Source organism: Spermophilus citellus, assembly GCF_964194105.1.
Source record: "Spermophilus citellus genome assembly, chromosome: 8".
NCBI lineage: Eukaryota > Metazoa > Chordata > Mammalia > Rodentia > Sciuridae > Spermophilus > Spermophilus citellus.
This window is the reverse complement of record NC_138189.1, coordinates 106,792,883-106,816,581: the sequence shown is the minus strand read 5'-3', so window position 1 is coordinate 106,816,581 and position 23,699 is coordinate 106,792,883. Positions and strand designations below refer to the sequence as shown.

The 23,699-nt window shown below is 36.7% G+C and overlaps 1 protein-coding gene across 1 annotated transcript; it reads right to left on the bottom strand.

Moving 5' to 3' along the window:
* Positions 1-313: 313 nt before the first annotated feature.
* LOC308655115 (alcohol dehydrogenase E chain) lies at positions 314-20,910 on the bottom strand. Its single transcript, XM_081304945.1, has 9 exons — positions 20,457-20,910; positions 18,419-18,520; positions 17,485-17,623; positions 13,913-14,000; positions 13,593-13,812; positions 9,571-9,831; positions 6,603-6,738; positions 5,840-5,978; positions 314-1,997 (listed from the first exon to the last, which is right to left on the bottom strand). The coding sequence occupies exons 1-9, from the start codon at positions 20,472-20,474 to the stop codon at positions 1,973-1,975; spliced, it is 1,128 nt and encodes a 375-aa protein (XP_081161071.1). The 5' UTR covers positions 20,475-20,910; the 3' UTR covers positions 314-1,972.
* Between the last annotated feature and the right edge of the window lie 2,789 nt (positions 20,911-23,699).

The window sequence follows — 23,699 nt, the reverse complement described above, 5'->3', positions numbered from 1 at the left end:
GGATGTTTTGATGTCATCCCCCTCCTTCCCCACCAATGTCCATGTAACTTAGATTCTGCACATGTGACCTACTCTGCCCCCACCACATGGAAGACTGTGTTCCTGTGTGAGAACAACAACAGTGCCCATCTGTGACCTGCTCCCCTGACTCCCCCAACCTGGGAGGGTGGAGGGTAGAAGCTAGATGAGGCCTCTGTACCACCAGCCAGATCTCATGCCCACAAGTGTGAAGTGGAAGTTAGAACCAACCCTTCTTTCTCTGGACCTCACATCATCAGTACCAATGTAAAAAATCACACAATCCCCAGCAAAGGGTGGTCTCCTTAAGAATGTATTATTTTTGGTACATTCTGAAAGCTCCCTTGACGTTGAATATATCCTCTGACAAAGCAAATGCACATTCTCTACATTTCCATGGCATTTCAATACTTTAAAGTTTTTTTTTCACTAGCATCATACCATTTAATCTTTAAAAGAAAACTTTTAAATGTTTTTATTACTGCATTATAGTTATACATAATGGTTGGGATCATTTTGACATAACCATACATGCATAAAATTTGACTCACTCCATTTCAGTCCCCTGTGTCTCCTTTTCCCTCCCACCCCCTTCCTCTCTAAAGCTGTAATGATTTGATAGAGTAATTTCATTAAATCAAATAATCAACAGGTTCAGAGAGCTTGAGTGACTTTCTGAAGGTCACAAAGTAAGTAGTAAGTTGTTTTACTCTAAGTCTAGTGTCCTTTTTACAAAATCAAAGAGATCATAGATATAGCAATAACACTTTTGAAGATAGATACCAATCCTTTAAATAAAAAATAAGAATAGAATACAATACTGGAGATAAAGCTCATAATGTAGATCTTCTTCTTCTAGTGGGAAAGCATCAACAAATGGGTCCGAACATATCCAAAATATTCAATTAATCCCAGGATTATAGACTTGGTTTAAGTCATGGTTGTTTATAGAAAAGTTCTAGATATAAAACAATTTTTGCAAAAAGATATGTACATGTATCTATATCTATTTAGAAGATATACTTCTTGGGGGTGTTTATGCCATTGCTAAGTTACCATCTTAAATGATGTGTTCACAGTTGCCTGCATTCCCATGCCCCCTGGACTTTAAGAGTCATCACATAATTTTTAACAAAAAAGAATGACACCTTAGTCAGTTGTAATCATTAACTGTCTAGCCCATAAAGGGCCTTCATGAATATAAATCACAGATTTTTAAAATATGGTCCAGGAAGAGTTTATTTTCCACATTTACTGTTCAAACCTCACATTTATCACATAAACATAATACCTGATTTTATTTAAGAGAGCAATTACATATTCACTGCAAAGAAAGAGTATAATGGCAGTAAACAAAACATTTCCCATCACGGTATGAGAATGTGTGATATTTCCTTTGAGTTACTAAGAAATTCCCTGGATTCAAAAGTGCTGAACATTCTACATTTTAAACCTGAGTCTATCCCTTTACCATGCTATGATGTTGACCTTGACTTTGATACATTTTACAGAAAGGAAAGTAGAGACAGTGGAAATAGGGACAGACACAGATGACTTCAAGCACAATTGCCTGCTGTGTTTATGCTGGGGACAGGTGGAAGATCCCCTCCACTTAGTGTAAATGACTGATGGTTAAAAAGAGAGAAAAAATATATAAGAACTCACAAGAAATAGCCTTCCTCAATAGGAAAGATGGCATAAGTCATATGCTTAAGATGAAAAGCTTACTAGCCTCAATCACCTGCTAATGTTCAATAACTCTCACTTGGATTCTAAACATTTGCTTGAAAAAATGATTTCACAGGAATTTCTGATTTTCCAGAGAAAGCTTGTATGTGTAATTCTATTGATTCCATCTCTAAGGAACAGAACTGATGATGTTTTTCTGGCTGGTATTCTTGATGATATGGAGAGGAGTCGGAATACTGCTCCAAGGCAAGGCATCTGGATGGTCTCAAAATGTCAGGACGGTCCGGATACTGAAACAGGAAGGAAAAGACATTTTTATCAGTTAGGCAATTCACACTCTTCCATGTGAGTGAATTAAACATTTGATGTGTCTCAGTGAAAATCTGTGTTCCCAGACATTCCTCTGCCATCCTTGTGTGTTAAGTTCCTTATGTATTAAGGTAGTATAAGGCAATTTGTCCTTTCTGGTTCTCTCTTGTGTTTTCTCCAATCTTAAACTCACTCACAACACCCTGAATATAGCTACCACTTAGAGTTTAGTTCTACATTAGAATCCTTTAAACAAAACAATATATTTTTTGAGTCTGCATGCCTGCCATAAAATATGAAAATAATAACTTGTAATGCATTTCTGTTATTTGTCATGTTCTTTGTGGATGCTTTTCAAACATTATCTCATTTAATTTTCAACCTAAACAATAATGCTACTAGGTAGTTTTTCATATTATTTCCATTTTAGAGATGATAGAAACTGAGACTTAGATTTATAAACTTGTTCTAGTCACACATCTAGTATGGGGTTGGAATTCAAACTCAAATACAAATTATAAGATGATAGATAACTTGCTTAAGGGAACTGATAGTTTAGTAAAGTTAAGGCCATGTCAAAGATTTAATAGAGCTTTGGTACAGAGATGGTTAAGGATTCTTAGAAGTAGATGATAAAGTTCGTACAGATTAATTCTAAGAGAACTTCATTCCTGGGAATATTGGAAATGTAACATTTATATGAGAACTAATGCCAATGTGAAAAACCACCTTCTAAGAAATACAAATGGTCAAAAAATATATGAAAAAGTGCTCAACATCTCTAGCAATTAAATAAATGCAAGTTAAAACTACACTGACATTCCACCTCACTCCACTCGGAATGGCAATTATAAAGAATACAAGTAACAATTAATGTTGTTGAGGATGTGGGGAAAAGCTTCACTCATACGTTGCTGGTGGGACTATAAATTGGTGCAACCAATCTGGAAAGCTGTATGGAGATTCCTTAAAAAACTTGGAATGGAAACACCATTTGATCCAGTTATCCCACTCCTCAGCTTAAACCCAAAGGACTTAAAATCAGCATACTACAGTGATGCAGCCACATCAATCAATTCACAATAACAAAGGTATGGCCCTTCAACAGATGAATGGATTAAAAAGTGGTATATATACATAATGAATTATTACTCAGCCATGAAGAAAAATGAAATTATGGCATTTGCCTGTAAATGGATGGAACTGGAGAATATGCTAAGTGAAATAAGCCAGTCCCCAAAAAAACAAAAAACAAAGATTGAATATTCTCTCTGATATGTGAATGCTGACCCATAACAAGGGAAGGTAGGGGGGGAAGTATAGAAGTTCATGGGATTAGACAAAGGGGAATGAAAGGAAGGGAGGAGGCTGGGAATAGGAAAGACAGTAGAATGAATCGGACATAACTTTCCTATGCTCATGTATGAATATACTACCAGTATGAATATACTTCATATCATGTTCAACTACAAGAATGGGATCAAAATTGTAATGGGTTGTATCTCATGTATGTATAGTATGTCAAAGTACACTCTACTGTCATGTATTCATAAAAACAACAAATAAAAAATAAAAATAAATAAAATTTTAAAAAACCACCTTCTGATGGAAAAACAATTTTAGAAAAATTGATCTTTATGTCTTTTTGAAAATTTTCAATAGATACCCATATATGTGTGTGTGTGTGTGTGTGCGTGTGTGTGTGTGTAAGCAATTATATATAGTTAAATTAGAAAATACTATATTGTGTAAAGATGAAAGTAAAAATAACCTGTAATTCCACAACTTAGAGATAACCTTTGTTAATATTTTATTTAATCATTTTTAGACATATGTATACTTTTTCTGTTGTTTTTAAAAAATTGGGATCATATTGTGTATTCAAGTTTGTATTTTCTATTTTATGAGAATTATATAATTTTATCAAATTATGTTATGAGTATTTCCCACTGTAATAAAATCATTTTTCTTTTTCGTGGTGTTGGGGATTAAACTTGGGACTCACATATGCAAAGCAAGTTCTCTACCACCCAGTTACATCCCTAGCTTGGCTTCATTAATTTCTAACATGTGGCTGGTATTTGACGATTCTCTTAATATTAGACTTCTACAATGTTTCTAACTTTTGATACTATTGGTAGCAAGTAAACATGTAAACATCTATGTGTGTTTACACATTTATTTCTGTATAATAGGCTTTTAGAAATAGAATTCCTGGCACAAAGGATCTGTTTTTAAAAAAGTTTCAAATTACAAATTATCTAATTGCTTTCCCCCAAAGAATATAACAATTAATATTCCTACAAGCAGTATATGAAAGTGACCATATCATCTTATCCTTACTAATACTGAAAAGTATAATTTTTGTTCTTTGCTTATTAACAGGGTTTGTGTTACTTAAATATTCACATTCAGTGTAAGGACGTCTCATAAAGAGCATTCAGGCCTGCTTAATGATTCACCTGTTGTCCAACACTGCCATCTGGTTTTGGTATCTCTACGTTTGCCATCATTCTATTTAACCAGCTGCTGCTGCTGCTAACATTTGATAACTGCTTGTTCCATAGCTCTTGAGCTCTTGAGAGGCAGTGTGGTTTCACAGAAAGTAAATCAACTTTTCTATCCAACAGATCTAATTGTGATTTCTAGCTCCCCTGCCTATTACCTGTATGACTTGGGCTAAGCCATATTCTCTCTGAGGTTCAGCTTTTCTCCTAAGATAGTGACAGGGGACCAGCATGCCAGCATTGCTTAGGAATCACATGAGGTAATGCAGATAAGACCATTAGGAAGGCAGCTGGAGCTCTGTAGAAGCTATGTTCTTTCTCGCCTCAAGAATATGGTAAGATGAATATCTACTATAGTATTTTATCAGAAATACTATTTAAAGTTGAAAATCTCATGAGAAGAAGTTGGGGGGGGGTAGCAGAAAATACATAATGGAACAAGAAGGTGAGAGGCAGATGTAACTCTACCTAGCTGTCACATAAATGCAGGTGACAAAACTCATTCAATTAGGTGGTTGTGTTAAATGTTAGGGGTAGAAAATGGATTGACTTTTTGGTGGGTAGGGATTGAACTGGGGATTGAACTGGGGATTGAACCCAGGGGCACTCAATGACTGAGCCACATCCTCAGCCCTATTTTGTATTTTTTTTTTTAATTAAGAGAAAGGGGTTTCATTGAGTTGCTTTGTGCCTCACTACTGAAGCTGGCTTTGAACTCCTGATCCTCCTGTCTCAGTCATCTTTCTCCTACGCTTTGGAGAAATTATAAGACTTAAACATTTAACATAGCATTTTGTATCCATCCCCTTATTATAATTTTTATTTGTGAAAAAGTCTTTGTAAACTGCAGAAAGAAATAACAATAATAGTAGTATTTTTCATGAAAAACTAATAGTATCTGTATATAAAATCATCCCAATGTAGTTACTCTTACTCTTATAATGAAAGTTTTTGGGGATGTCCAGAACATTATGTATAGCCATTAATGATCAGCCTTAGATAGCCAAGCTGAGGCTTCAGTGACTCCATACTGTAGCTATGATTGCGTGACTCTGACGCTTTCTCTGGCAAAAGTGAACATTCTGATCTCTGTCTCTGATCACTCAGATGTATTGTCATCAACGTCATTTGGCTTTAGCTGGACAGGAAACACAAAGCAACTGTTCTTAGATTCTCACAGTGCGATCTGAGATGTGCTATCTGCAAAGACTGAACTGGTGATGGGAAACCAAGAGACATCAACTTTCTCCTCATCCTTTCACTTTTTCATTCTCTGTTAGAAAGTCCCCTACCATAAAAAGAAACTTAAAATCTACCTCTTTCCAGAGCGAAGCAGTTCAAATCCTTCATTTATTTTTTCAAAAGGTAAAACATTCGTTATTAATGGATCCAGTGAAAACCTCTTAGCCATAAAATCAGCCACAAGTTTGGGAACAGAATCTTTACTCTTAAAACCTGAAAAGAAGATAATATCATTGTTAGAGTTAGTCGGAGTAAGCAGGAGATTTGGAGAGGAGACTTTCCAATGAAATTAAAATAAAAGTCTGTAAAAAGTGCTACATTCTGTGGATGTAGCAGACAATGAGCCCTTCAATACCCTTTTGTAGTGCTTTGACTTTTTTTTTTTTAATCCTCCCAGATAAAGTAGGGTCCTTAGCTAGCTTTCGGGTGCCTATTACCTCTACACTGAGAAATTACAATACAGATAAGTATGGCCAAAGACAAAAAAGCAAAGTTTGCAATTGTCTAAATATGCAGTGAATATAGGCATACATTATTGCTACAGATTTCCTGTGTCCTACAAAGAATTTTTGTGCCTTATGTAACGAGTATGAAAAGAGCTGATGCTGAAAGGTTTATGGGGATACCAGAGTATTCTGTCTTGGGACTTTCTCTCTTCATTAGTTCCACATATAATTAATTTGGAGGCTATAGATACAATAGAAATTATAGTTCATTAAAAAAAATAAATGTTCAATGTAGTAACCGCATTGTTTTTCAAAACCTGACCTTGTCACTTGTAAAAAGGAGGAAATTCTGAGGTTAATGAAAATTTAGTCCTCAGGCTTAATAACTTACCACCAAAAACTCCTCCTTTCCAGATGCGTCCAGTCAATAGCAGCATAGGATTCATGGAGATGTTTTGGGATTCAGGAGGTACCCCTACGATGACGCTTACACCATATGAATCTTGACAACATAACAGGGCAGAAAGCTGAAATGAAAAAAAATCAATATTTTGCATCCTTAAAGTACATTCTCAGATAGATAGTACCCACTCATAATTCACAGGATATTGGAAGAAGGAAATTGTCTTCTGCTTCATTTCCCATTGTATCTAGGATAGTGTTGCTGCTTGGAGAAATACCAGAAAGTTTTTTTTTCAGTGAAAGAATGGATGAATCATTTTATATGTACTTCATTTTTCTTTATAAACTAATAAATAGGCAAATATCATTACACACATATGTAAAGTCTGGGTTTTCACAAAGTTTTTCACTGTTTGATCATCACATGATTCTCAGGCAATCTATGAATTCATTATTTGATTTTTATTTATCTATTAAGTATGTATTTTGAACAGGTTTTTGATTGGTGAATAAGATATAATGATTACGTCATCAAAATTTGTCTCTTGTCCACTTGGTAATCTCTCTTTTTAGTAAATTCCAATTCTGTTGTCCATTTCTAAAATGGACATGCTTTACATGATGTTTGCATCTCTCCATTGTATACGAGTTTTACTTTAAACAGAATCTATTATTCTGGATATTCAAAAGACAGTCCAGGAAACTGTCCCCCTCTAGTCATTTTTTAACATAGTCTGTAGTAAAAGAGTGTGTTAGAATTTCCAAAGATACACATTTTGATTTTGAAGAATGACATTTGGAAGACCAGATCTCCTCAGAGCATGTGGCTAAAAAGCATTTGGCATCTTCAAATAAAGCAACAACCCAGTTCCATGAGGGAAAATAGAAAAAGGGCACAGTGAGAAAAGCTACAGCCTCCGAAAAAGTTGGTCTCTCTTTGAACCTCCATCATCTATGGCATATTATCCCAGGTCAAGTCTGCAAAGAATTTTACTCTCAGGGCACAGATCCCAATTACCAATACCACTAGGTTTTCCTGGTGAACCTCAACAGTTGGGTCTTATTGGTCTCTGGTGACTTTTTCAGCAGAATTCTAGAGAACTCTGGTTAGGTAAAATACAGCTAGAAACGTATCACACACAGGAATTGATATTTGGAATTATTTGAAAGTAATGTCATACATATTCCAAAGATGGTGTAAGAACTGCAAGCTTGGAAATAGTGTTTCATATGCATATCACCAGCTGACATGTATTGAGAGTGACACTGTGATAAATATTTTACTTGCATTAGTTCATGTAACCCATACAAAGCTATGAGACATATCTCTCAAATTTCGGGAGTGGCAAAAATCTGCCGATTTTTAAAAAGTATTCACTTCAATATATACATGCTGATGCTCTCTATGTACCAGGCACTGTGCTGTCTCTGTGGTAAAATAAAATGATGTGTGAAGGCAGTCAGTTTCCTTAGGACATATTTTCTGTTGGTAAAATAATAGTTGGCCCCAAATTGCTCTTTTCTCCTTTTAACTAGCTAATGATATTTGAAAAAAATTCAGAATGAATTAATTAAAACAAAAAAGTTTATTAAACCATATTTGTTAAGAATGTGGAGGAAAATCAAATTTGCCAAGTTAAAAAATTGTATAATGTATATATTTACTTGTTGAAGTTTTTTTTTTTTTTTTTTTTTTTACTGAAAACCAATAAAGCTACCAACAGCTTGTTTAGTTTTTGAAATATAACTCAGGTGACAGTAACTGGGGAGCTGACCTACTAGGAATATACTGATTTTTGCAGTAAATAAGTATATTAGTGGTTTTTCCAGATAGTACAGAGGAGGAAAGCATAAGTCAAATCAAGGGAGAATTATTTTTGATCCTGTGCTGAATAAGACAGAGACACATAGAGGGTGCCAGAGGCTGTGGCAGGGGAAAGAGTGCTTGTCGTATGCCCCACTCTCCATCCATAGATTTAGAGCTTCCAGCCTGTCCCCCCATCCCTGAATAAGGATTCCTTTCTTCCTTTAACTACAGGGCTTGGACCCAGGACCAACCCAATAAGTACCTTTTGGAGTGGGATGTTCAGAATGATAATAATAGTCTTATTGCTATTAGTCCTACCATAGTGATGGCAATATAAATGAGATACTTACTAAGGCCTGACCCTCTTCTAAGTTGTTGAAATGTACTGACTCACATTAAAACATGCAAACGGACATGTTTTACAGGTGAAGATGCTGAGACACAGAGCTTGAGCCACTTGCTCAAGGACCCTTAGCTGGTGGGCCATTGAATGGCCTCCTGAATTGAATGATGCTCTATGAACTAGCAGGAACACTGTCACTGGATGCCTCACTTCCATTCTGATTGAGAAATGGGGGCTGGGCTCATCTCTTCTTTTGGATCCATGTAACAGAACCTTCCATCTATAGTGGATGTCCAGAGCAGATCTACTGATATTCCTAATGGAGACTCCGAAGAGCCATTTGGATTTGAATCTTAGGCTCAGAAGGACAATCACTAGAGTATTGATATTTGAACAAGCTAGAAATCTGAGCACAAATCAAAGAATAGTAAGATTAAATTCCTTATGGGCAGGAATTTAATAGATATTGGAAACACTGAATCACTTTCAGACACATATACTTTTCCTGCTAAGTACCAGAAAATATTCTGTAAAGATAAAAAAGGACAAGAAAACCAATAAAGTTAATTTGTAATGGCCCAATTAAAAAATGAACCCTTTCCCTCATTCAAAGAGAAATCTTACTTGAGACAGGTTTGATTACTGACAAAATGAAGGATTTCTCATAGCAATAAATTAGGTAATCCAAGTAATAAAAAGAAGATGGAAATCGCTATTCCAAAAACATATTGTTACATAATATTTATATTCTGCTGCATACTCTAGATTGCAAAAGTGAAAAGCTCAAGGCATCCTGAGGGTACATACCATGGTGTCTAGTCGACCAATGACTTCAAAGGAAAAGTCCACACCTCCGTCACTCAGTTCCTTCAACACCTCCTCAATGGGCTTGTTGTAGTCTTGAGGGTTGATGCACTCAGTGGCACCCACTTCTTTGGCTTTTGCAAATTTGCCTTTGTTGATGTCTACTCCAATGATCCTGGATGCTCCAGCTGCTTTACAGCCCATGATAACAGACAGGCCAACTCCTCCCAGGCCAAACACAGCACAGGTGGAACCTTGGGTGACCTGTTTTTGAAAATGCAAAAATGGATTACACAATCATTGCAGTGCCCAAGCTGTATAAATTGCAGCCTTGGATGCTCCCAGGAGCTGTTCAGACTGTATCCAAACTTCTGTCAAAATCTCTTTTGGTTACTCTTGCTTCATGTTTAAACAGGGTGAGGAGTCGGTGGCTTTTCAGCTTTGCTACACAGTGTATACACCTAGAGAGCTTAAAAATATCACAATGTCACAGTCCATATAAATTCAATCAGAATCTCTATAGGTGAAATGCCATCCCCAGTCACTTCAATGGGGAGCCAAGGCTGAGAGCCATCGAACTGGATGATCTTTAAGCCACAAAGGTCAATGACTCTAATCATTTTTTTTCTTTTGAGTTGTGATAGACACAATACCTTTGTTTTATTTATTTATTTATTTATATTTGGTACTGAGAATCGAACACAGTGCCTCATGCATGCTAGGCAAGCACTCTACCACTGAGCTACAACCACAGCCCCCAATGACTCAAATCTTGAAGAAACTCTCAATGGCTCAAATCATTGATAGTCAGCTTCAGTACATTATACACACACACAAGCAATTTAGTGGGGGTAGGGAGTAAGGGATGAAAAAAGTAGACAAGGTCACTCCAGGAGACCAAGAAGTAATCCAATCAAGCTACCAATAAGCAACCCCTTCCCTGGTCCATTAACACACAACCAATAATCATAACCAGTGTGAAGAGAGCAGAAATTAGATGTGAAGCATTTAAGAGTTATTCTGGGCTTAAAGCAAAGCATAAACAACAGATGAAATTCAACTGACAACTTTAAGATAAAATAGGTTGTGACTAATGTGATATTTGTGTATCTTCATTCCTGAATTAACAAGTAAGCACAGAGGGGCTGGGGTTGTGGCTCAGTGGAAAGATTGTTTATTTAGCATGTGTGAGGTAGGGGGCTCAATTCTCAGCATTGCATATAAAAAACAAACAAATAAAAAACCAAAGGTTTGTAGACAACAACAACAAAGGAAAAAAAAAAGAAAGAAGAAGAAAATTAAAACAACAAAAAAGTGCACAGAACAATAATGTACCATAAAGTTGGACTGTATTTGAATAATGAATGAAATCCATTTTTATGAGTATCCTGTGTGTGTGTGTGTGTGTGTGTGTGTGTGCATGTGTGTGTGTGTGTGTTTGTTCATGGCAGGGGAGAAGTGCAGCAGTGAACTCCCATAATGGGTGGAAATAACACATTGCTAAAGCTTCATTGCATTTCTCTTTGGATCTGCAGAGTGGGTGGTCCCCAGTTTGAAGTCATCAGATGAGGCTTTGGAATATATTATCGATCCTAATCCTGGGAGTAAGGTATCCATGGTTTTTGGCTCCTCAAAGGCAAACACTTCATTTTATTTGCTTTGACTGCTTTAGAACCCAGTAGAACCTATTGGCCTGATGTGTGTATAGTTACTCTCTAATTGTAGAATGAATAAGTGACACCCCAGTCATAAAAGTTAGTAGTCCCACAAAGAAAGAAATATAAGATAATAATTATTGAAAATGAAATATTTGCTTTCTCTTAACTTATTCTTAATATCAACAGCATTTTCATCTGTGATAAACAGGTAAATTTTCTAAGACATGGTCTCTATTTTTCTATTAATAATCAACACTACAAACACCCATAAATTAAACACTTTCCTATACATCAGTGTTGAATCCATTGAAAGAGAAATTAGGAAAACTACACCATTCACAATAGCCTCAAAAAAAATTGGGGAAACAATCTAACAAAACAGGTAAAGACCTCTACAATAAAAACTACAGAACACTAAAGAAAGAAATTGAAGAGGACCTTAGAAGATAAAAAACCTGCCATGCTCTTGAGTAGGCAGAATTAACATTGTCAAAATTACCATACCACCAAAAGCATTATACAGATTTAATGCAATTTCTATTAAATTTCTTTTTTTGTGTGTGTGGTGCTGGGTATTTAACCCATGGCCTTATGCATCCAAGGCAAGCACTCTACCAATTGAGCTATATCCCCAGCCTACAATTTCTATTAAAATCCTAATAATATTCTTCTTAGAAATAGAAAAAGCAATCATTAAATTCATTTGGAAAAATAAGAGACCCAGAATAGCCAAAGCAATCCTTAGCAAGAAAAGTGAAGCAGGAGGCATCACAATAGCAGACCTTAAACTGTATTACAGAGCCACACTAACAAAAACAGCCTGGTATTGGCACCAAAACAGATACATAGACCAATGGTGCAGAACAGAGGACACAGAGACAAACCCACAAAAATCCGTTATCTCATACTAGACAAAGGTGCCAAAAAAATTCATTGGAAAAAAGATAGCTTCTTCAACAAATAGTATTGAGAAAACTGGAAATCCATATGTAACAAAATGAAATTCAACCGCTATCTCTCACCTTGCACAACACTCAATTCAAAGTAGATCAAAGGCACTAGAACCAGAGACCCTATAATAGAAGAAAAAGTAGGCCCAAATCTTCACCAGGTTGCCTTAAGAACTAACTTCCTTAATAAGACTCCTAAAGTACAACAAGTAAAATCAAGAAACAATAAATGGGATGGTTTCAAACTAAAAAGCTTCTCAGCATCCTTCTCAGCAAAGGAAACAATCAATAATGTGAAGAGAGAGCTTATAGAATGGGAGAAAATCTCATGCACTTCAGAAAAAGCATTAATCTCCGGGATATATAAAGAACTAAAAAAACTTAACACCAAAAAAACCCCAAAACAAACATATAACCCAATCAATAAGTGGGTTAAGGAACTGAACAAACACTTCACAGAAAAAATACAATTGATCAACAAATATGTTAAAAAAGGTTCAACATCTCTAGCAATTAGAGAAATGCGAAACTACACTGAGATTCCATCTCACTCCAGTCAGAATGGCAATGATCAAGAATACAAGCAACAATGAATGTTGGAAAGGTACACTCATACATTGCTGGTGGGACTGCAAATTGGTGCAGCCATTATGGAAAGCAGTATGGAGATTCCTTAGAAAACTTGGAATAGAACCACCATTTGACCCAGCTATCCCACTCTTGAAATTATACACAAAGGACTTAAAATGCAGCATACTATACAGACACAACTACATCAATGTTTATAAAGCATCTCAATTCACTATAGCCAAATTATGGAACCAACTTAGATGCCCTTCAACAGATAAATGGATAAAGAAAAGGTGGTATATATACATAATGGAATATTACTCAGCCTTAAAGAAGAATGAAATGATGGCACTTGCTGGTAAATGGATGGAACTAGAGACTATCATGCTAAGTGAAATAAGCCAAACCCTAAAAACCAAAGGGCAAATGTTTTCTCTGATATGTGGATACTAATTCAAAATAAGGGGTCATGCTAAGGAAAAATAGAGGTACTTTGGATTAGGCAGAGGGGAGTGAAGGGAGGGGAGGGGTTTGGGGGTAGGAAGGTCAGTAGAATGAATCGGACATTATTACCCTATGTACCTATATGATTACATGACTGATGTGATTCTACAACATATACACCCAGAAGTATGAGAAGTTGTGCTCCATTTATGTACAACGTGTCAAAATGCATTCTGCTGTCATGTATAACTAATTAGAACAAATAAATAATTTTAAAAATTAATAATACATACCAAATCAACAAATCCATGAAAATAATCTCTGTTTCCTATGAGAAATTGCTCCCTTTTTGGTCCTTACTGTCTTAACACGAACGGGTTTCATTGGCCATTGTCAATACTACCTTGGCAACTTTGACTGCTGAGCCATAACCAGTTGTAAATCCACAGCCGATGAGGCAAACTTTCTCCAGCGGGGATGCTGCATCAATTTTGACCACCGCCATCTCATCCACCACCGTGTACTGGCAGAAGGTGCTGGTGTGGATGAAGTGGTTGACTGGCTTCCCCCTGCAGGTGAACCTGCTGGTGCCATCCATCAGGGTCCCCTGGGGTTGTTGTAAACTGATCAATGGAACACACAGACACACAAGCGACATGAAACAGGAGCAAACAAATGTGCAGCAACTTTGTTAGCTCTGCAAGGAGAGTATAAGAGACCTACCTGCTTTTCAAACAGACATTGCCTTCTGGGTGTTTACAAACTTTGCATTTTCCGCACTGGGGATTAAAGAGGGGGATGACTTTATCACCTGGAGGGGAAAAAAAACCCAAATTTTTCTTAAATTTCTCTCCAGGAATTAATAAAGCAAGAACTTAACCTTACATGAAACGATGTGTATCTTTTAAAAGGCTACAAGAAATAGCGTTCAATCAACCATGCCTTTCCTCATTTGGATTTAAGAGGTATATGAAGATTCCCAAAGAAGAAAAATGAATGTAGAAAATAACATGGATTTTAAAAACTATTTCCACTACATTCATAGCTAATGTTTTTTTTTAATATTTATTTTTTAGTTGTAGTTGAACACAATATCTATCTGTCTATCTATCTATTTTTTAAATTTTTTTGTTGGTTGTTCAAAAAATTACAAAGCTCATGACATATCAGCTTTCATACATTTGATTCAAGTGAGTTATGAACTCCCATTTTTACCCCAAATACAAATTGCAGAATCACATCAGTTACACACTCACATTTTTACATAATGCCATATTAATGACTGTTGTATTCTGCTGCCTTTCCTATGCCCTACTATCCCCACTAACCCTAACCCTCCCCTCCCCTCCCATCTTCCCTCTCTACCTCATCTGTTATTGTTCAGTTCTCTCCCTTGTTTTTTTTTTTTTTTTTTTTGAAGTGTGAATCAGGCGGCATAGCAATACCAGATTTCAAACTGTACTACAGAGCAATAGTAACAAAAACAGCATGGTACTGGTACCAAAACAGGCGGGTGGACCAATGGTACAGAATAGAGGACACAGAAACCAATCCACAAAACTACAACTATCTTATATTTGATAAAGGGGCTAAAAGCATGCAATGGAGGAAGGATAGCATCTTCAACAAATGGTTCTGGGAAAACTGGAAATCCATATGCATCAAAATGAAACTGAATCCCTTTCTCTCGCCATGCACAAAAGTTAACTCAAAATGGATCAAGGAGCTTGATATCAAATCAGAGACACAGCATCTGATAGAAGAAAAAGTTGGCTACGATCTACATACTGTGGGGTCGGGCTCCAAATTCCTCAATAGGACACCCATAGCACCAGAGTTAATAACTAGAATCAACAAATGGGACTTACTCAAACTAACAAGTTTTTTCTCAGCAAAAGAAACAATAAGAGAGGTAAATAGGGAGCCTACATCCTGGGAACAAATTTTTACTCCTCACACTTCAGATAGAGCCCTAATATCCAGAGTATACAAAGAACTTAAAAAATTAGACAATAAGATAACAAATAACCCAATCAACAAATGGGCCAAGGACCTGAACAGACACTTCTCAGAGGAGGACATACAATCAATCAACAAGTACATGAAAAAATGCTCAACATCTCTAGCAGTCAGAGAAATGCAAATCAAAACCACCCTAAGATACCATCTCACTCCAGTAAGATTGGCAGCCATTATGAAGTCAAACAACAAGTGCTGGCGAGGATGTGAGGAAAAGGGTACACTTGTACATTGCTGGTGGGACTGCAAATTGGTGCAGCCAATATGGAAAGCAGTATGGAGATTCCTGGGAAACCTGGGAATGGAACCACCATTTGACCCAGCTATCGCCCTTCTCAGATTATTCCCTGAGGACCTTAAAAGAGTGTACTATAGGGATACTGCCACATCAATGATCATAGCAGCACAATTCACAATAGCTAGACTGTGGAACCAACCTAGATGCCCTTCAATAGATGAATGGATAAAAAAAATGTGGCATTTATATACAATGGAGTATTATGCAGCACTAAAAAATGACAAAATCATGGAATTTGCAGGGAAATGGATGGCATTAGAGCAGATTATGCTAAGTGAAGCTAGCCAATCCTTAAAAAAAAATGCCAAATGTCTTCTTTGATTTAAGGAGAGCAACTAAGAACTGAGCAGGGAGGAAGAGCATGAGGAAAAGATTAACATTAAACAGAGATGAGTGGTGGGAGGGAAAGGGAGAGAGAAGGGGAAATTGCATGGAAACGGAAGGAAACCCTCAACGTTATACGAAATCACATATGAGAGGTTGTGAGGGGAAAGGGGGGGAAAACATAGCTAATGTTTATGGCACACCCTGAATTTTCCTGGAGACTTAACACACATCATCTCATTTAATCCTTACTTAATTAAACCTGAAATATTCCTGCTGTAAGTATAGATATAAATTTCAAGTTGTCATAGTTCTACTAGATGCTGGGAAGATCTTATATTTTGTACAATAGTTATAATAAAACAAAAATGAATAAAGTAAAATAATAAATGCAATAAAACATTTTTAGAATAAAAATAAAACAGAAATTGGCCATAAGTTACAATCAAAATGAGAATTTCAGCAACCACTTTTTGACTTTTCAAAGTGACTGTGCTTATCTTTTTTATGAAAGGAATGCTTTTAAAAAAATCTTCATTCCTTTTTGAGAAAGACTAACAAAAATGGGACAAAGAGCTAAAAAAATTCCTGTGAAAATCTCAACTCTCAATGTTCTCTCATTGAGAACAAGAACTATCAACTGTTTTAGCTGATAATTTATTAATGATCTATTTTTCTTGCTATAGAGAAAGCAAGAGTTAAAAGTAAGAGTGCCTTTTTATTATTATTTCCAATTTTTGGCTTAGAAAACTAAGTCAAAAATCAAACTGTTTATGTATTATTTGCTTTTAATTGAATATTTGATAGTAGGAAGGCTGAGTCTACTGGCTAAAGTGATCTTTTTAGAATTAAACATAATTGTTTTTAATCATCTACACTACGTATCCAACCAGACCAAGAAAAACGGTTGGCCCATTACATTTTATAAATAAACTTTATGTGGGGATGATGGCATGAAAATCTTCTGTTTATTTATCGTTTACTTCCCAAAACATGTTAATATAAAATAAAATGAAGATAAAACAAATATTAAAAATAAAATGATCAGCCATTTGTACCCAGTCACCTTTAACTTGGAGTAAAGATAATAAAAATGATTTGGTTTATGATCATGCCTTCCGCCCCTTCTTTGGTTTCCTTCCATCTAGTGTGTTTTATTTGTTCTGTGTTTGAGAAGGAAGGCCATACTGGAAAAGGAAGATCGTGTTGACTCAGTCCTAGGCTCACAGCCCCCAGTTTGTGAACTTAGCACAGAAGTAACGGTTTCCATAAGCTGATCTAGAGTCTCGGGATCTAGACTTAGGTTTTTTCCCCTTGCCCCATTTGTAGTTCTAAAATGGAAGGTATGAAATCATGACTCCACTCTGGCAGGCTCTGTGTCTCTTTGGATGCTCAGATACCCCAGCCACTAACCTGGTGCCTGGTATTTAGTAGCTACTCAATAAAGAGTTGTTGAAGGAGAAAATACAAGATCATTGGTATGTACCCTGCCTGAGTCAGACCAGGGAGAAAGGGAAGGAGGGAACCTCTCTAGCCCACCTCATCTGTGAGCTTGCGCCAGTTTTATGGCACTTATTGCTTCTTTTTTCTCATCTGGTTTGGATGATCTTGGGATCTTGAACTAAAGCACGTTCCCGGAATGTGCATTCTGTACCTGGTTTTACTGAAGTCACCCCTTCTCCAACGCTCTCTACGATGCCAGCTGCCTCATGGCCTAAAATCACAGGAAGAGGCCAATGGAAGTTTCCACTGACCACATGGTCATCTGAGCGGCAGATTCCTGTGGCCACCATCTACAAATCAAAGGTCCAGTGATTAGGTCCAGAGAAGATAATGACTCTCAGAAGGACATAACATATCCACATGTGTGAAATTCTGCTTCTGAAAAGTTTTCAAGTCTTGCTAATTGTCCCCCTACTCTCCGAATGCAAAAGATTGTTTGTCCTCAGGATTGTTCAAAACCCTTTTCTACCTTCCTTTCCTGAATTAAATAATTTAGAACAATTGATCCTGAAATATTGTGGGACACAATATGCAAGAATGCATGCTTTTCTGGAAGGAAAAATTGCAGATTATCACCAAGAAAATATTTAAGGTTAATTGATTTTGATACCTTGTATATAACCCTTTTTATTTCTGCGTGGATGCATAAATTCTTTTTTGTTTTACTGGGATTATACTGTACATGCTCTTTGGTTACTTTTCAAAAAATGAACAATATATTTATAGCTTGACTTAGCAATAGTTGTAACACATTATATGGACAACAGTATAAAAAGTGCCTGTTAATGGATTTTTTTGGTTGTTTCTATTTTGAATAGTCTCTGAATTTTTTTTTTCAGAGGTGGTATCAGGGATTAAACTCAGGGGTACTCAGCCACTGAGCCACACCCCCAGCCCTATTTTATATTTTATTAGAGACAGGGCTTCACTGGGTTGCCTAGTGCCTCCTGGTTGCTGAGGCTGGTTTTGAACAGGTGATCCTCCTCTTAGCCTCCTGAGCTGCTGGGATTACAGGTGTGCACCACCACACCCGGCTCTGAAAATTTTTTAACCTAAAATTAAATATAAGTAAAAAAAAAATTCACCTTAATGCGAACTTCATGGGCCTTAGGGGGTGCAACTTCCACCTCTTCAATGGAAAAGGGTTTCTTTTGCTCCCAAAGCACAGCTGCTTTGCATTTTATTACCTGGAAAATCAAACAGAAAGATGATACTCTCAAAATAAGGAATTAGTTCTCACTTTTGCAAACATCCGTCCCCCCCCTTCGCCTACTGTGTCACAAAGTGCTCCATAGAAATGAATAAGTATGGTTTACACAAATATTTTTTTAAAAAATACTTTCAAAAATGTGTGAAGCATTACCACAGGAGAGAGAATCATAATTAACTGTAAGTCACAGTTTTTTAGGCCATCCTTACAGATATCCTAATGTCCTGAAATCGGTTGTTTGCCTGCGACTTGTTGACTTGTACATGAAGTTCTGATCATTATTTTTCTCACTTGCTCAGTTTCTGCTAAAGTCCACAGGATCTGACTTTATAATAATTTCATATTTCTCTTGCCACATACGATGCTTTTTTTCCCCAAATGGCCTCTTCTCCTCCTCTAATTTCCTTTTTCCCATGGTCAATGGCAAAACAAATATGAGGGTACTTGAAAATAATATACTAGTTGTAGGTGGGTTCTGATTATTGGGTGTCCATGATGTGGCAGGCACATGGTGGTCTGTGCAGGTTTTACCATCTTTAAACCTGTCAAGGTTGCTACCAGGAAAGTATTATTGGATTATTGCCTTGTTTTGTATTTGAAAAGATTGAAGCTAATTGACTTAGTGATTGAGTAATTTTTCCAAAACTACAAAGTTGACTGTTAAGAAAATTAAGATCAATCCAGCTTTATCTTCAAAGTGGAGTGAAAAGAAAACAAACAAAAAGTTAGATAACAACAATAATAGCAGTGACTAAAATACATTGACTTATTTCAATGTACCAGATGCAATTCTAAATGTCAATAGTACAAATTTATTAAACTCTCAACTACCTTATGAAGTTGATGTTATTTCTAGCACCATTTAGCATTTGAAGAAAACAAAATGCAGTGTAAACATACATGAAAGGTTTTCAAAGAGTGAAGAATTGGCATTCCACCCGAAAGGATAGATTGCTTATTATCATTTTCATTGATATGATTTGTTTACAATTTTTCTCTATGAATTTCCTATTTTTTTCCAGCCAAGTTTTGGCAAACTTAAATTTTTCTTTTTCCCAAAACTTTTCTTTTTGAAATACTGTAAATACAAATGAAAAACCACAAGATGAAATCAGAACACTGGCAAATGTCAAGTGGTCCCACTGTGATCAATATGGGGTTACAGTGCCACACAGTGTATAGAGAACCCTCAGAATCTGTAAAGAGAATTACCATAGTGAGATATTGTACAGTGCAAGCCACTCTTCAAACAACAAACACGTTGGAAACAGTTGTACAGGCTTTTGCAATTGAGCCATTAAACAGTATGAATTAGATATATTGAATGACTGCATGTATTTCTCTGTACCTCAATCAGAATTTGCATGTTGATGCTGTCTTTCTGAACATTGATGATTCTAATGCTTTGAGAGCAATATGCCTTTTGTCAGAGATTTTGACAGGCTTAAAAGGAAATTTCAGTTTTCTGAATCAAATTCCTCTCATAAAACTTTAGTTAAACTTGACTTCCCCGTGTTTGTAAGAAGAACAAGATTACAAAGGATATCATTTAAATTATGGTGTCTCAATATAAAGATAACCTTTGATGATAGACATTTCCAATGTTAGGTAGATTTGACAATTAGTTACAAGTGACTTGGAATTAACTATCACATTATTGCAAATTTATTTAAGTAGGAAATAAAGATATTAACAGACTCATTCTACACATTCTACACATTGTTGAAGTTATTTAGGAATAGTTTATTTTCATTGTAGTTCAGTAAGTATCATATATCGTAACATACATTGCATATTGCATTAATACATATTATTTCTAGTTTAATTAATATTAGATTATTCATCAAAAACTGGATCCTTTTACATGTTATGCTAATAAGAACATATGTCTAATAGTAAATCTTTTTGCTTACTTTGCCTGCTGTGCTCATGTTATTTCTGTCTTCTCTGCGGTCCAGGAGACTGAAGAATACCTGCAGAATTCCCTGCACCAGTACATACAGCCTCTGGGTTGCAAGGGTATTTTGTTTGCTTGAGTGCCAGTGGATTCTGCACGTGATCTGGGTTTTTAAGCCACGCCTATCAGTTTATACTCAGACCAAGTTAAGTTAGAAAGCAAAGGGCACGGACCTGTAATGCCAAAAAAACAAAAAACAAAAAAAAACCACCTCGATTTTGTAATGTGCCCACTGTACATAACATTTTGTTTCCATTAGGTTAAATATTTTCTTACATACTCCCTCCCCTCATTCCATGTGTCCCCTCTCTCAGTCCTGCTCAGGTCCGAGTTCTCTTTTCCCTTGTCTGCACCAGACTCCAACTTTGAATCTTCCTGCTGCAGTTAGGGAGGAGAGGAGTAAGTCAGCAGGGAAATGAAACAGCACAGGCAGAGCCAAGGGCCAGAGGATTGTATCTGATACAAGTTGCTCCTTCTATTTATAGCAGAGAAGCAGACACACAGTCAGCCACAGCAAAGCTGCTCGCTGTCCCTAGCATTTCTGTTGCATACGACACCCACCAGCATTGACTGACAACCTCCCTGTGTCAGGCACTAAGCTGGGTCTAGGGGCAAAGTGATGAGTCAGAGATGGCCTCTGCCCATGCTAAGGGGCAGTTTGGGGTAGTAATTTTGGCCTTTGGCCTGTTCCTTCCGAGCTATGTGAGCTAGGACTTAATATGTTATTATTCTTTGCCGTGGCTTTCTTTTCTGTAGGGTGAGAAGGAATAAGAGCACCACTTCTAGAACTATGGTAAATAAATGAAAAAATTATGCAAAGCAACTCTCATGGAGGCTGGCAGGTGGGAGAACACTCAATAAGTACTATCTACAATTATTACCCATAAAGGGAAGCTCGGGGTATATTGAGGGAGAAAGGCAAACAGGTAAACCAGTCATTACCTGGCTTATCAAGGGAAGAGCATTCTCACTGGAAGACTCAGAGGAAGCTTTTAGAAAGCAGACATTTGAGTTAGAGACTAAAGATTGATCATTTTGATTAATTGACAAACAAAAAAAAATTCACTTGGACATTTCTGTTGTCTTTTGTTCAATGCTATGAGTTCAAGCAAGAGAATATGAGTTTGATTTTTTTTTTATCAAATCTCAAGTCTTTTACCAATACCCAGAGACCACAGTGCATATACCTGCTTAATTATATGTAGTCTGTCAACACATATACATAAACATAAGCTGCATATTTCTCTAGAGTTGTCAAAGGAATGATGTTCACAACTTTAATTATGCAGGTGTAAAGAGTCAACTAGGGGTATACAAAAGGTAAGAAAGGTCTGTGTCTCACTGTGATCAGATGATCAATGAACAGGAATTAATTCTAGAGAATGGCCATCAATCTTCTCTCTCACCACACATCTTCATGTCCACTTGCTCCAAACTTGAAAGACTCCAGATGGCTTTTTACAGAGTAATGGACAGACACAGAATGGATTCAGATGTTATTTGAATTCTTAATAAATTGTTAGTTACTCTGTGAGGCATAAATTTACAGGAACCGAATGGCCAACTATTGTGTTTCCGGAACTCTACTTGGAGTTTTTCATACATTATCATAGATATTTGTAACCTTTATAATACATTACAAGGAAGTTATGATTATGATTCTCATTTTACAGGTGAGAGAAGAGAGACTCAGAGATTCCAGGTCTCTAAATGTCCTTTTTAAGATAGATTGGCCTCAAGAACAGAACTGTATGCTGGGTGGTGTTCCTGAGAGATTTATAGAAGGAATATAATATGAAATCACACAAATATTAAAGGATAAGAAGTGGGGGGTATATCTTGAACAACTGGACTAATTGTTCAATGAGGGGCTAATTGACTTTCTCTCTCTCTCTCTCTCTCTCTCTCTCTCTCTCTCCCTCCCTTCCTCCCTCCCTTCCTCCTCTTTTTCTCTCTCTGAATGAACTAAGACCCCAATTTTTCTGTCTTTCAAGTAGAGTTTCTCTATCATTCAGGTGGGTCAGGTGGTCAGCCTGGGTCTTATGAGAAACATAGTCACCTATCTAAGCCCAAAGAATGATCTAAGATACATAAGGAACAGTAAAAAATGAAGCTTTAATTTAATGACAGTCTAGCAAGATCAGGTGCCTGGTGGCCAGAGACCCCCAGACTGGGTACAACCACTGTTTTATCTCCTAGAGCACAAGACTCCTCCCCAGTTCCTCATTGGCTGAGTACTATGGGGTGCACAATCTTCTTGAATGTGACAGGTTTTAGTATTTCCTACTGGGTTACTTAAAAGAAATATACCTTTAGTTATCCTCACCTTCCTTTGTTCTCTTGTGACAGGAAAGTCTCCCTGGACCTTTTGGCATAGATACAGTTTATCTCTGTTGGTCAGGTAGGGCCCCTTTTTTTCTCATCTGTCAAAGGGCTGTAAATCTTTACACTGAGTGTTAACTTTCCATCTTGCTTTCCCCTCAGCTGCCTTTCTTACACCCCAAGTCTTTTTACATTTTAAAACTAAATACTATCTTTTGAAAATGGACCGCCAGATTTTTTTATTTCTCAGAGCCTGATGTTTAGTCCCATGTTGTGAGGTGTCATGAAGCTGGTAAGTGGCCACAGCAGAATCCTAAGTCTCATCTGTCTGATTCAGAAGCCCTTCCACTCTTCTGAAAAGAAGGGAGTGGGTCTGGCCAGAGTTTAAGACATTCAGCTTTCTACTCAGAAAAGCAGCCCCCGCATTTTGTAAGGTCTAAGAAAAAAAAAAAAACAATATAACTGGCAAGAACTTCAGGAATCATTCCATCCAAATTCCTCATTTTATTGGATAAAGGACTTGGCAAAGCAACATGGTTAATATTTACTTAAGAGATATTTGGATAGAAAAAAAGTACATTTGTTCTTGTGGGTGCATACAGAGTCCAAGAGCTTTCAAATATTGTGGGTTCAGGCAGGATAAGGAGCAAAACCTGCCTTCTGGCTGCAGGCCCACCCTTCCCTCAAAAATCAATGTGTTTAATCTACCCAAATTCTACACTATACATCAAGAATTTACTTAATATTTTGCTTTTATTCGAAAGCCCAAATCGGTGAGCATTAAAATTACCTTCTTTCCCCAAATTTAAAAAATATATTGCCAAACTGGACCCTCATTTTGATATGAAGAGAATGGGTAAAATGTTGGAAATGCTTG

What these genes read in the sequence shown, in the direction of transcription:
- LOC308655115 (XM_081304945.1), bottom strand. An exon ending in CCCATGAAGTTCGCATTAAG is followed by an intron (nt 17,624 to 18,418) that starts GTGAATTTTTTT and finishes TTTGATTTGTAG; the next exon opens with ATGGTGGCCACAGGAATCTG. An exon ending in TTGGTCGACTAGACACCATG is followed by an intron (nt 6,739 to 9,570) that starts GTATGTACCCTC and finishes TTTTCATTTCAG; the next exon opens with CTTTCTGCCCTGTTATGTTG.